At 36.2% G+C, this 16,030-nt stretch overlaps 1 protein-coding gene across 2 annotated transcripts in view; it reads right to left on the bottom strand.

Moving 5' to 3' along the window:
• osbp2b (oxysterol binding protein 2b) overlaps window positions 1–16,030 on the bottom strand; it is a 92,915-nt gene extending 76,885 nt beyond the window's left edge. For both annotated transcript variants that reach the window (XM_073840304.1, XM_073840305.1), the window contains exon 1: window positions 15,613–16,030. In XM_073840304.1, the coding sequence (XP_073696405.1) occupies window positions 15,613–15,920 (308 nt within the window). In that variant the 5' untranslated portion in view covers window positions 15,921–16,030. The remainder of the gene's footprint in view (window positions 1–15,612) is intronic.

Here is a 16,030-nt window from a genome sequence, read left to right as displayed (position 1 = left end):
GATAGATAGATAGATAGATAGATAGATAGATAGATAGATAGATAAAACGATAGATAGAATGCTAGATAGATAGATAGATAGATAGATAGATAGATAGAACGATAGATAAAACAATAGATAAAACAATAGATAGATAGACAGACAGACAGAAAGATAGAATGACAGACAGAACGATAGATAGAATGCTAGAACGATAGATAAAAACGATAGATAAAACGATATAGATAGAACGATAGATAGAACGATAGATAGATAGATAGATAGATAGATAGACAGAAAGATAGAACAATAGAACGATAGATAGATAGATAGATAGATAGATAGATAGATAGATAGATAGATAGATAGATAGACAGAAAGATAGAACAATAGAACGATAGATAGAACGATAGATAGAACGATAGATAGATAGATAGATAGATAGATAGATAGATAGATAGATAGATAGATAGATAGATAGATAGATAGATAGATAGATAGATAGACAGAAAGATAGAACAATAGATAGATAGATAGATAGATAGATAGATAGATAGATAGATAGATAGATAGATAGATAGGCAGAACCTCTTTCAAATCTGTCAGGCTATTCTAAGGAGCTCTAATGTAACCAACCCTTCATTTATATGCATTATATGTGTAATCACCACATTTCCGTGTCAATACATGTTCATTTTTACAGCAACAATACGCTGTCACTTTCCGCTAGACTCAGTGCGGAAACGATCGCTGCACTGCTGCAAACGCACCGCTTCTGGAACGCACTGCCGGACAGCAACCGCGTGCAGTGTGAACGCTCTAATCCGTTAACATGGGTGCGGAAAAAAAAATGCATACGCAACACATACGCACTGCAGACGGAGTATGTGTGAAACAGGCGTAAATCCCCACAAAACACAGCCCAAGTAAGAGAGAGACAGGGAATAAAAAAAAGATTCCTTATTCAGCTGCTTATTAAACACTGATTCAAATTCTGTCACTGCTATGCTGACACAGAAAGAGACAATAAAAAAGAGGTTCAGTGAAAGTGTAAAAGTGAGGAACAATGAGACAGTAAAAGGCATGAAGGGGCAGAGAGGAGAAGCCAAAAGGTGGGGAGACACACAGAGAGCCAGAACCCTGTCTCTGTGTGTTACTGCTCTGGTTACCCAGTATCTGTTGCACATCTCTAATGGAATGTCAAAGCTCTAACCTCTCAGAGAAACTGTGAGAAGCATTCCACTCGTTCAGAGGCTCTCAGACATCTCTGACACACATATACACTGTATTTGTGGAAATTAATGTGCCTGTATTTAATGTGAAACGTGTGTGTTATAATGGTGGGATGCTAGACTATCAATAAAATGTTAAAAAATACAAACATTTCTTTCTTCTGAACTGTTCTCATGAGCTGCGTGCAAAAGAAAACACAGCACAACCATGTTAGTCTTATTCACAAACAAATTATTCATATAAGGCAGCTATTTATAATGAATCAAAAATATGATCAGTATGACTTTTTTTCTCAAAAGTGTTAAATGCAAATTTGCTCACAGCCGATTCTAAAGATTTCATCTGACATGTCAGTCAAAGTGCTAACTGCCAACACAATGCTGAAACAAATACTAACCCTTAACCTTAACCTGCATTCTAACCTCAACCTTAGTATTTGGTAGCACATCCTGATAGATAGCATTACTGTTTGTTATGAGATCCATCTTTCTGAACTTTAAACTGAATCCATGAAGTTTTAACTCTTCTTAACAGGTGACTGCACAGGTTAACCAATAAAATCGGTTATGGGTTGGGATTTGGAAATAAAGAAAAATCACATTATCAGGGCAGTCCAATTCAACAGCAAATGACTCTTTTGACTCTTCTTTTATGGAATAAAGACTCACAAGTTACCAGTTGCTGTGTTTTATGTATTGAATTAATGTCCATGATTGTGCATTAAGAGTTCAGATTAAAAAACCTTAAAGTGCCGTCTGAATTTTTCTTGTAAATTTAGCATTTTTCTCATGTTTACTTTCAGTTATTTCACTTTAATGGCAATGACAAGAACCTATTTATTGGCATTACAGTGAACTTAGTAAACCTACACACAGAAGCCTGATAAAAATGCTCATTTTGGAATTTTAAACCCACTTAGAGCTTTTGCATCTGAACCTCTTCACATCTTCCTAATCACTCTGTGATATTAAAAATGTATGCAGTATATTTGCATTCATGGTAATACTAATACATTTCTATTTGTTTATAAGAACATTTCTGTCTCTGTTTGCATTTAGAATAATAATTTCAGTAAAGCAGCCTACTTTGAAACTAAAAAATAAGTGAGAAAAGGGATTAAAAATATATCAGAAAAAAATCCGGTACAAAAAAAAAATTCTCTCTTTCCAGATACAGGACACTATAGTCTCCTACTGTGTGTGTCTGTGTTGAAAGTGTACAGTCCAACATCTTCTGGCTACATTTATCAGGCCTTCTGGGGGCTGATGGTCTGACAGTCAAGCAAACCAAGTAATTGGCTGAATCCAAACTCAGGTGATCGAGTCAGGGGGAGGGAGAGATACACATTCAGCTCAGAGACCAACCATCAATTACCATATTCACTCCATCACACAAAAGAAAAAGAAAAAAACAACAACAACCCCTCTAGAGCTTAGTTTGCATACTCAAACCCTACCAAAGCAAAAGCAGACAGAAGAAAGAGAGAGAAAGTTGGGGGGAGGAGGTATGGAGGGGTAAAAGCAAAGATCTTAAATTAGCTTCACCCACCCTGCAGGGGACAGACTGGACGCAAATGGCTGTAAGTGGGTCAGAACTAAGAACATGAAGCCAGGGTAAGGAACTACCATGTGGAGCAAAAAGAGAGAGACAGAGATATGTCATTAAAACCTGCAGAGAGAGACAGAGGGGTAGGAAAAGAGGCAGAGAAAATACTGAGAAAAGGGTATGGCAATGACAAAAAGAAATATCAGTTGAGACATAAGAGAATTTATCTCTTAAATGAAGGGTGTGAATGCAGTAAAATAAATACTGCAATTTAAAATAACTGCTTTCTATTTGAATATATATTACTGTAAAGGGGACATCAGATGATTCATATGATCAAGTAGGGTCTTCATGAAACATACTTAATATACTTTGGTTCAAAATTCCTCAATGGTTATGTAAAACAACACCATTTTTCCTTGTCAAAAACAGCTCAACAACCTGTTTTGGTGCATGTCTCTTTAAATGATGAGCTACTGCTCACCCCGCCCCTCTCTTCCATTTTTTGTGTATTCAGTGGTGTGCTGTGGCACAGGGAAGGAGACCAGTTGCTGTTTTTTTTATGGATGTCAATGGAGTCTTCACTACACTGAATAAACAGCTTTTTAAGAAAATAGCTTATCATTTATTGAATAAACAGCCTATAGGCTAATCTTCAACATGTTTTATACTAAACAATAGTTTTGGATTTAACTTTTTTTGGAGTTTACACCAAAAAAATGTGGTTTTATAAGAGAAATCACAGGTGGAATTCAGCTTATAGCACCTCCCATTCATTCCTATGGTATCCGTAAGCGGTGATTGAGTGTCACACAACTCTGACTGAAATTCCGTGATGTCAAGGCTGTAATGTGATTGGTTATAAAGGCCAAGATCCAAGATGACTGTTATGCTTTCTTCAATGGTAAGTAATACAGACCTTCTTATCTCCCAAAAGTAAGAAATCTCTAACGGAACAGTCTGTCAGCAGTTGTGGGCGGGGCCTGAGCAGGCTTGATAATTGAGACTGTTTAGGTTTTTAGGGATTAAAAAAGGACAGTAATTATTTAATATGCAAATTTGTAACTTTGTAATACAAAACTTTTGTAACTTTATGAACGTTTTACTGTCACTTTTAATCAGTCTGCTGTAAATTATATTATTTTACACAACACAACATACCAGGACAAGATATCAGTCAGCTGGGTGAGCAGCAGGCGTTTCGCATGATGGAAATGCCTTTTGCCATGCATAACATAAACTGATTTTATTCATTATAATATTGAATTTAATTTAATTTAATGTTAAAATAGGTTCTCTAATCTCAGTACTGTTTGTTTATGGCAGGTTATGGAGTCAGTCACGACATTTTTCAGCTACGAGTAAAACGCGAAGCAGCATTCTGAGGTTCACAGTTCCCCTGGGGAACAGAAGCCCATCATCGGCTCAGATTTTGTTGACACACCGGCATGAGAATTAGAACTATTTCAATAAAAAGGGATTACAGAAAAAGGTTGAATACACTTTAATCAAAATGCTTCTTTTAAATGTTATTTTTTTTTCTATAATTAAATGTATGAATTATGCTGTTCAAATAAATTCAATTTGTCTCATATTTTTGTCCATGGGTGTCCTTGCTTATTAATAAATGTTCATCTTTTGATTATTGCTGTTGCCTCAAGTAATTCTGTGTGTGATTTTAAGCCTATTTTAAACCAGCAATAAAGTAATTTTAAACAAGAGTTGACTTAAATAAAAACAACCCAGCATGTTGGGTAAAAACATTCAGCCCAACCAGCTGAGTCAAAATAACCCAGCATATGTTCTGTCCAATATTTACCCAGCCCTAGGTTGCCAAATAACCCAAGTTGGGTTGTTTTTAACCCAGCATTTATTAGAGTGCACCTTTCCAGCTGTAACTTTGCTTGCTCAAGTGTCATAATTACCACATAGCACTATCACTTTAGAACACTTACAAAATAAAATTTTCTTTGTCTCTATATACTATTAGCCCTCTATATACGTTTCTTTTTTCGTAACACCATTGTGACACACGCCTAATCTCATACTAGCCCCTGGAGATGAGCAAGAGAGGGGTTGCTCTGCAGTGCTTATAAAACATGCCTACTGCTGCAAAAACCATATTCTCACACACACTCAGCAATGACTGATGATGATTACTCAAACTGTGAAATGTATTTAGAGTCCAAAAATAATTCTAGGAAGTGTGCAAGTGTCAGTGAAAGCGTTTGAATGACATTCCAAAACACCCTTCTCTCAGTTTAACCTTCCATAAACCCTTGAGGGACACATCCTCCTCTCAGATCATGTGACCACATTCTTCCCAGCAGAACGGAACGTTATCACTCATTGCAAAAGAAGGTCAAGCATTGTCTGGGAGCGAATGAGTGAGAGATGCCCTAAAAACAGAACATTTGGCTAATAGGGATAATACTGATTATTGTGTAATATGCAATATAATGGGCAATTTGATTACTGGTTGATTTTTCATCTCATGGCCAAGTCAGTATAATATTGTTTTGCCTGTTTTTAATGTAGGAATGTGGAATGCATGATTTTTTATTTAATTAAACTGTCATAACTCTATCTTCCAGTGAAACATCATACTTCTTTTTGATGACGTATGCTGGACTTTTCCTATTATTTAGTTCACTTAACTCCGAGTCCTACCCAATTTTCTTTCCTTTTTCCATTTTTACTTGGCTGTACATCACAATATGGATTTTTTTTTCTTTTTGATAATCAGTTTCACTCAGACGTACATCACGGAAGATACGGAAGAAATGATGTTTCTATTACATTGCAACTTCAAAACACCTTGCATCTTTTTAATGAAATCAGGCATCAGAACTGATAGCTGATAGGTACTTGGCTAGAAAAACAATGTAGCATAATGTACTACTACATTTTTTTGTAGTGCTATCACATGTAAAAGTCACCACAACAATTCTAGGGTGTAGTGGGTATTAGAGGTCGACCGATATGGATTTTACAGATACCGATAGCTAGGTTGTACCACACTGGCCGATACCGATTAATCAACCAATATTTTTTAAAAATGGATACTAAAATTGTGTTCTACTATTTAAAAAAAGAGGACTGAACCATTTGTGAAAGAATAAATGGTAACACTTTAGAATAGGTAACACCTATTAACTATTAACTATGACTTATTAGCATGCATATTACTAGAATATTGGCCATTTATTAGCAGTAATTAAGCACCTATTAATGCTTTATTCTACATGACCTTATTCTACATCCCTAATCCTACCCAATACCTAAACCTAACAACTACTTTACAAACTATTAATAAGCAGCAAATTAGGAATTTATTGAGGGAAAAGTCATAGTTAATAGTTAATAGGTGTTACCTGTTCTAAAGTGTTACAGAATAAATGTATTAATATTAAACATAATTAACTTAAACATTTAAAAATATCACAAAATTTTGAAATTAACACACTAACGAGGAACAATACCTCTATTCTACAGCTTTTATTCATCTTAGTTAATGCTAAAAATGGACTCTTATTGTGAGGTGTTACAATTTCATATCAACAGTCAAGCTAAAGATGGCCCACCTTTAAACATCTACACCAAGGCCATAGTTTCAAAATTACATCATATGGATATTGTATGTATACTCTGTTTAAGTTACTTTTTGCCAATAACCGCTAGTTCCGCCAATCAACTATCGGTGCCGATTAATCGGCAAAACCAGCAAAAAAATCGGCAAAAAAATCGGTCAACCTCTAGTGGGTATTGCTTTACGAAATTTCTATGTGGTTGCTAGGGCATTCTAGGGTGTTCTAAAACATTGCCAAGTTGTTTCTAATGTCGAAGCAAACACCATTTACTGTCTGCTTCCAGTAACATCCTAATCAGACTAATATCCATCATTAAACAAAAAAAATACAGATACCGACAATCAGATCTACGCAGGTTCACTGTTTTATCCTCTTTGACTGATACAGTCTTCATTAACTAACTAAAATGGATTACCATTGCAACTGCAACAAGCACATCAGACATTAAAGATGGGAGAAAGTCTGTTAAGAAATCAAATATGCATAAAAGGAACCAGGCAGATATGCATAAAAGGAACCAGGCAGAGAGGAAGTGTTTAAGGAGAAAAACACAGGAGGGGAAGATATGTGACTCATCGCAAGTAGGAGAAGGAGGACGGGGAGGTGCTGTGACCGACTGCAATTTACGCAGGCCATTACACTTTAACGTGCTTTAGCGCTGCAGATGACAGAACTGTGTGTGTGGTGATGGGGGTTCTATTGCTCTCTGTAAAACTAATACATCAGCAGAACACATCCTATAGAAAGCCTCTGCATTTCCTTCATAGTGTAGTGACAGCACTACAGGGAGCTGAGTTATTCAGAAGTGCACACAGCAAAGAGTGATCGATTAATGTGTCTCTTAGTAATGATCCACATGTTTATATGACAGCAAAATCAGTTCGATCCAGCCTAGAGAGATGAAGACGTGTGTATGTGAGAACACAGAGATCAGCAGCATCATCTCAACCCAATGGCCATCGACTTAGCGTGTCAGAAACAGGCTCGCTGGATGCTTGAATGACTCACACACACGTCAACGCAGAGATCCTCTCAGAGAGCGATGGAAGGAGAAGTATAGGAAGGCAAGGCAAAACAGACTGAATGCATTGTGAGCCCTTTAAAGCAGTCATGAACCGCCTTTTCTAATATTTTTTACAGTTTTGTACATTTTGTAGGTCCTTATAATGTTAGCAACATTTTTACATCAAAAAACAATCATTTAGAAGTAATAGTGTATTTTCTGTCCTGTTTTGACCCCCTCATCAGAACGCTCTGTTTGAATAGGCGTGGCGAATTGTAGATTCAGAAATTAATTCCCACTGCTATGATTGGCTAACACTTGTGTATGTTGGATAGCCTAAATCCTTCATAGATTGCTGCTGCGATTTAGGTTAAAAGTGCATAAATACACAGTATATATCAAATGATCTGTAATAACATTCAAAGCAATAGTGACAACATAATAAAAACAGTTACTCACACTTTTATGTTGCGACATTACTGTCAGATCCACTATAGCTGGCATATCATTGTCTTTTAGTTTTAATCTTTCTGAACATCTTGTGTCGAATTGTGCCTTGTTTGTAAACGAATCCGTGGTAAAATAAAGTGAACAAAGGACCCAAGTTCTTTGTGACGTGGTCTGGTATTCATTAAAGAGGTCATCGGATGCCCATTTTCCACAAGTTCATTTGATTCTTTAGGGTTTTAATGAAAAGTCTATAATATACAGTACAGACCAAAAGTTTGGACACACCTTCTCATTCAAATGAATGAGAAGGTGTGTCCAAACTTTTGGTCTGTACTGTATATTTTTCTGTTTATTAAAGTTTTTACTCTACATTTGTGCAGTTTTCAGTGGGTTAGTGATATTTTTAAAATATATATATAAATTAATAAATAAATATTTTTTAAATGGGTTTTTATACAAAAACTGTTTTTTATGTAAAATTCACTTTATAAAAGACCCACATTTCTAACTTTAATTCATGGGGATAACATGGATAATTTCACATGGTTTAGTGTAAGATTTTTGGCCATCTTTTGGAAAATCCAGTTTTAAAAGTAAAAACAAATTAACTTTTACCAGTAGGTGGCTGCAGAGCTCCACTATTTGCTATCTGACCACCTGAAAGATATTTTTTCACAAGTTTTTTCAGTTGAATTCATATCTACAGTACAGACCAAAAGTTTGGACACCTGTGTCCAAACTTTTGGTCTGTAATGTACTTTGGTTTAAAATTCTCAATAGTAGTGTAAAAAATACCCTTTTACCTTGTCAAAATCAGCTCTCCAAAAACTCAACTCATTTTATTGCATGGTCCCTTTAAATGCAAATGAGCTCTGCTCGTCCTGCACCTCTCTGCCTGGGATGATGATGAGCCTTAATGTTTACTTTAGCCGCATTTAGCTGCATTTAGTGGAGAAACGTGCCAACAAGCACATTATTAAGAAAGGCCATTTGCAAAGATGCACATAAAACTCTTATACTCACTTCTGCTGTGGGTGAAGCTGCATCAGGAACAATTTGCACAAACATAGATGCATATGTAGATTGGGATCGGCGCTTTCCTTTTAAAAATGAAAGTAACGCTATCCTCTGCATCTTCAACGGCTCAGATGTCGGTAGTAAATGACTACTGCTATGTTCATTATTACATCCAACAACAGAACACCTCAATCGCTTAATCTTAGACATTCTTGTCTTCCAATGCACCTGAGTCGATCGGAGTCGGACTGTTTCAGCTCGGTGAGGGCGGGTCTAAGGTAAGGCGCTCATGTCAATCAACTATCGTAGGAGCATCCTCTGTCGGTGTGCCGTCACAACGACAAGAAGCTGAGAATGACCTAATTTTAAAAAGAAGATATTACTTTTAAAGATTAAAAAAAAACACTGGGTGGATTTTTATCATTGTAGGGTGGTTGTGTACACAAACTGCCAACACACATTAATGTTCAAACATCAGGTAAAAGTTAGTTTTGCATCCGATGACCCCTTTAAAAACAAAGTTCATCAACTTCCTAATGTTGGGATCAGAAGGAAGGCAATGCAAAGATAGTGTTTTTTTTAACTTAGCACTTCAGAGCATCTTGCTGTCTTAGGCGCCATCTTTATTGTTTGGTTTCTGCGTAGACCTGCATTTGCCTCTCTTGTTATTTATACTGCAACACAAACAAACTTGTCCAAGCTCAAAATAGCTTTACTCAGGAGCCAAGTTGATTTTGCGACACTGTTACTGCACATTGCTACAAGATCCAGTGAGAAGTGTTTGAATTTGTACATTGCACTTTATTTTATTTCAGTAAGTTTTTTTTTTTTTCATTCAAGGTATTTTAAAATATACACTGTATGTATATGCATGCTCCTGAAATAAAAGTTCAGAAAGATGTGATGCATTGTTTTTGTTAATATGACTCATCATACAGGCTCTTTAAGGACATGATCAAGTATTTTCCATTGTCTAGTCTTTAAAAAACAAACAAAAATCACAATAAATTGTAACACAGAATCGCAATAGTTATATAATCGCAATATACATTAAATCGGCACACAAGTATCGGGATAGTATTGAAGGCAGATTAACGTATCACCCCAACCCTAGTGATTTGGTGGGCAGGGCTAAACAGACAGTGATGTAGAAGCGGGTGTTGATTTTTTCTGCGGAGGCAGTGTTTAGCCACACTATTACATCATAAAATGGCACATTCCACAACCTGTCGTTTCGGCAGGCGTTTCAGATTTCTTTAAGATAACTTTAAGGAAAAAAGCATTTGCCTTGTTACAGCAGTCCTTTTTACTGAGCATATCACAACAGGGCTTTAGCTCCAAGTACTTTCTCATCTCCCACTCAGCTTATTTTAACAACCTGCTTCTTCACTAATTGAACCACAGGAATCATATGAAGACTAATGACGCACAAAAAAAAAAAAAATTCCTGGCCAAAACAAAAACTTCTGAACATACTTGGGAGAAAACTTACACTAAAATGCTAATTATACAAGTAGACTTTGTTTGGAATAAATAAAATAAGAAAAAAAAAACTTTCAGTATAAATATTATATTCAGCAAGGATGCATTAAATTGTAAGAGTAAAAACATTTTTAATGTTACAATAGATGTATATTTTAAATAAATTATGTTATTTTAAACTTCTATTAATCAAAACATCCTGAAAATGTATCACAGTTTCCAGAAAGACATTAAGAAGAAGAAATAAGAAAAAAAATGTTTCTTGAACATTAAATTATAATGATTTCTGAAGGATCATGAGGCATTGAAGACGGGAGGAATGGCATCTGAAAATTCGGCTTGGCATCACAGCTTTAATTTACATTTTAAAGCACATTAAAATAGAAAACAGTTATTTTACATTGCATTAATGTCACAATATTACATGTTTCCTGTATTTTTGATCAAATAAATGTCGCCTTGGTTACCACAAAAGACTTCTTTCAAAAACTAAATTTTACATAAATTACAAATTCATAAAAATATTGATGCATGAAACAGAAGTAGAAACACAATAGTATTATGCAATATTGGATCGATTGCACAAAGCTTTAATATAAATTACCAGTCAAAAGTTTTTTAACACATTTAATGTTTTTAAAAGAAGTCTCTTCTGCTCACCAAGCTTGGATTTATTTGATCCAAAATAGAGCAAAAGCAAAGGTTATATAATAATATAACATTTTCAGCATCATTACTCCAGTCTTCAGTGACACATGATCCTTCAGAAATCATTCTAATATGCTGATTTGCTGTTTAAAAAAAGAGTTGGATTTAAAACAGTTTAAAAAATACCATTAAAAAATGGGAGGGGGGTTATAGAAATTAATACTTTTATTTAGCACAAGGATGCTTTAAATTGATCAAAAGTAATGATAATGACATAATGTTACAAAAGATTTCTATTTCGGATAAATGCTGTTCTTCTGAACGTTTTATTCAACAGAGAAACCTGAAAAAATTCTATGCAAATGTTTTCAACATAATGTTGAATAAAATTCAGCTTTAAAAATAAAATGAATGTATTACATTTTAAAATATATTAAAAAATAAAACTGTTATTTTAAATAGCAAAAATATTTCAGAATGTGGAACAAATAAATACATGCTTGGTAAGCAGAAGAGACTTATTTAAAAAAAAAAAACATGAAAATTTGCTGTTCAAAAACTTTTGAAGTTTTTGTAGTGTAGGTTTTTATTAAATTACTGCTTAAGGACAGTTAGACTGATATCAGCTGAAAATAAGAAATTGCTGATACAGAGGCCACCTAGAGAGTGCAAGTCAGCTGCTCTCCGCATTTAAGTGCTGTAGGAAGTTGTAAGTGTGCATATTTAGCAGACTCGCTTGGAAGATTGGTACAAATTTTTCGATTCACTTCACTTGTTTGAATATATTGACCACTAATGGACTAATAAAAATGTAGGCATAAAATATACATTCTAAGTACATCTCCTATAGAGCAGTGGTGCTGTGTAGTGCACATGCTCAGGCCATAGACACGGGTTCATGTCTAAATCACATCCCATGCTATCTCATTCCTCATGCTGTCCTGTAAGAGTCCAGAAGCCTCTCTACTACAACTTAAAGGGTTCTCCCTTTTTTGTCCATACAAAAAGAGTTGGAACATTCTTCAAAATATCTTTGTGTACCACAGAAGTCACACAGTATACATACAGTAAATGATGACCAAATACCTAAGTGAACCAAATACCTTTAACCGTTACTTTTCCAATCACGGTCAATCTAATCAAGGAATTATCATGAAGCCATTTATAATTTAAAGACTGTTTTCATACATTGGCTCTAAAACATATTCACACCATTACTGTTGCTCTTTCTGGCTCCCCAACAGCGCGTTTGGCAGGTTGATTTGGCAGACATTATCACAGCACGTTATCCAGACGCTCCATTGTATTGGCTACGTGTGCACCATTGCCTGAGCTCTCCGATGACAGCAGATCTAGCTTTACACCGCTGCAATCACCTTCCACCATAATAGACTATTAATAGAGGAGAGCAGCAAGAGACATGCTTCTTCTCTTTCACAGTCAGCAGAGTGTCGCTTTCCCTTCAGACTCATCAGAGCGGGTGGAAACCCTGTGGCCCACTGTGTGAAGAGTCAGGAGGCCCACAGGGGCTGCCCAGTAGAGATACGGACTGATGGGCATTGCTTCAGTGCTCTTACAAGCGCCTCTGCCCTTATTTCATTAGCCGCTTGACTACAGAGCTGCTCCATGATGCTATCACGATGACCCCCGTGACCATCTGATAACCATTCGTTCTAGATCACTGTTGGTGCACAATACAGTTCTGATAACACAAAGGCTCTCAAATACGCTTCCTGAATGTCTTCAGGTTGTTGGTTTTAGGATCATACCAAAGTTCCTTTGCTGACTTCAAGTGCCCCATGGGAAACTTGTACCTCTAAATCGGGCTCTCGTTAAACATGCATTCTAATCAGAATCACAACATAGACTAGCCAAAAAAAAAAACATCTAAATTAAAAATTATGAGAATTATTCACTTCTGTCACTGTTTTACAGTTGAAGTCAAAAGTTTACATCCACCTTGCAGAATCTGCAAAATGTTAAATGTTAAATCATACAAAATGCATGTTATTTTTTATTTAGTACTGACCTGAATAATATATTCCACATAAAAGACATTTACATATAGTACACAAGTGAAAATAATAGTTCAATTTGTAAAAATTACCCTGTTCAAAAGTTTACATACACTTGATTCTTAACACTGTGATGGTTGTTCATGAGTCCCTTGTTTGTCCTGAACAGTTTAACTGTCCATTGTTCTTCAGAAAAACCCTTAGGTCCCACAACTTTTTGTGTATTTGAACCCTTTCCTGGAATGACTGTATGATTTTGAGATACATCTTTTCACACTGAGGACATATGCAACTATTACAGAAGGTTCAAATGCTCACTGATGCTTCAGAAGGAAACACGATGAATTAAGAGCCTAACTTTTTAAATTTGAATTTAGGGTAAATTGAACTAAAGCATAATAGCATAATAACAAAAATAACAAATAACAAAAAAATGTACACATTTTCATACTGTTCAAAAGTTTACACCCCTGGCTCTTAATGCAACTTTTTTACTTTCTGGAGCATCAGTGAGTGTTTGAACCTTCTGTAATAGTTGCATATGAGTCCTTCAGTTGTCCTTAGTATGAAAAGATGGATCTCAAAATCATACAATAAAAAAAAAAAAAAACACAGCTGGGGATTATTCAGGTAACAACATAGTTACTAATACTAATACTAATACTTAGTATTAAGAATCAAGTGTATGTAAACTTTTGAATAGTCATTTTTATCAATTCAACAATTATTTTCTTTTATGGACTATATGTAAATATATGTCTTTTATGTGAAATATCTTATTCAGGTCAGTACGAAATAAAAAATAGCATGCATTTTGTATTTTGGTAAAATAATCAAAGGGAAGAAACACTGATCTATCACACAAAACTATCACTCATTCTGCAATGGCTTTAAGGTAAGACTTGCATTTACAGTTTACAGTTGTGAAAATGACCATTACGATTTGTCCTATACGTTTCCAATGTGAAGGGCAATATTCTCAATATGGGGCAAGAAAGTCTGCTAGAAAGCTCAATGACTGACTGAAATGAAATATTTCAGAAACTGCAGAATTACCAGCAATAGGATACATTATGACAACTATAATATTTATAGCTCAATGAACAGATATTAGCATTAACATCCTCCTAGTCGTATAATGAGCAATCATTTACAATATTTCTGCTCGACTAAATCATTAAACGCTTCTCTTATGGAACAGAACTGGATGCGGTAATGAAGCAATTAAAAGACAGTAATAATTAGGTTTTGTGACAGTTACCTCATGTGATCCACCTGACACAACAGGAGAAATGAAACATGATTACCATTGCTGGCTCAAGGGCCTCTTGAACAACAGGTGTTACTGGCCGAGCTCACAGGTGACACATGTGAAGGAGGTTTAAATTTTAAAGAGATACTGTATCACTGCATACATAAGCTTCACATCAGATACCACAGCCCCTGTCATTCGAGATGCTGTCTCAAAAAAAACAAAAAAAAAACAATGATCTAAATGTTTTGCTGTGAGATATATGTACACTACCAGTCAAAAGTTTTTGAACACTACAATTTTTTAAGAAAGTCTCTTCTGCTCACCAAAGCCTGCATTTATTTTATCCGAAATACAGTAAAAGCAGTAATATTGTGTAATTACATTTTTCTTTGGAATAATGATGCAAAAATATCTGCTTTGAAATCACATGAATAAATTACATTTTTAAATATATTCAAATAGAAAACAGCTATTTTAAATAGTAAAAATATTTTAACATTTTACTGTTTTTGCTGTACTTTAGATCAAATAAATGCAGGTTTGGTGAGCAAAAGAGACTTCTTTAAAAAACATTACAAATCTTTTGACAGGTAGTGTGTGTGTATATATACACACACACACACACACACACACACACACGAACACTACATATAGAAACTATGGACACCGTATATGGAAATTAATATGTGATCCTCGAATCTGGAAAAACGAGCTTGTACACTTATTCTTTTGCCTATTATATTTGAAGGAAAACTGGTTACCATGGTAAATGCTTATAAGGGATGTTTTGGACTATTGCGTGTACGCTGGCTAAAGCTAACGTTGGCTAACACATCTGTGGCTGGACAGAGGCTGAATATTGACCATAACAAATTACTGATGACCAAGTTCCCCATAAAAACCAGCCAGAAATATGATTAACCCTAAACTTGTAAGACACGCCCACACACACGAGCAAAAGTAGGTTGTCAGATATTAAAGTGCAACGACTCTCACAAGCGTCACAGACCATCGCTCCATGAGAATATCAGTTGACGTTAGCATGAGCGCTAGCTGGCGCGCTAATAAAAACAGCGTACTGTTGTCATTTAATAAGCTAGACAGAGGTTTATCTGATCCTAATGACATTTAAGGAGCTGGTTTAAAAGAAACACAGGGTGGTAAAGTGTGGCGAGGGTTTTGAGAGGTGGGCTAGCATCTGTCCACACTAGAGACGCGCTCATGAAGTGCAATGACTGTCCGCATGTGTATTTGACAGCTCGCTCATGACCTGCATTGACATGACAGATACCTACACTGGTCTGCCACACAACAGCCTAAATACATACATATATTGCATTCTTGAAATAAACGAATGACATCAACACAAGTGCATGTGGAACGCGAATTATTTACCTGTAATAGGACAGCAGTCCATTGCTGAGCACAAACCATCTGCGCTGGTAACCTTTAATGTAGTTAGTCCATTTAAAGAGCCAGCCTTTGTACGTGTCCGAGCCCGGGGCTGGTGTCCCGCTCGCTGGCGTGGACGCGGCACTCTTGCCCTGCTCGCTCATCCTCCTCCTGCCCCGGTCCACTGCCGCAGACTGATGATGTTGTCGCCGCCGCCGCCGCTGCTGCTGTTTGCAGGATAAGCAGGGAACTGCGGTGAGAAAGGACACGATCCTGCCCGGGCCGCTGCAGGGAGCGGCCACTCTCCCCATAAAACTCACCGCCGATGCTCTGAGATGGACGGGCTACCAGCGGAGGAGGAGGAGGGTCTGGGGCAGGGAGAGAGAGAAACGCGCACTCCCCCCTCTTTCTCTCCCCGATG

The sequence above is a fragment of the Garra rufa genome, chromosome 5 (assembly GCF_049309525.1).
Source record: "Garra rufa chromosome 5, GarRuf1.0, whole genome shotgun sequence".
Lineage (NCBI taxonomy): Eukaryota > Metazoa > Chordata > Actinopteri > Cypriniformes > Cyprinidae > Garra > Garra rufa.
Note: the sequence above shows the minus strand (reverse complement) of the source record. Positions and strands in the feature narration are given on the sequence as shown.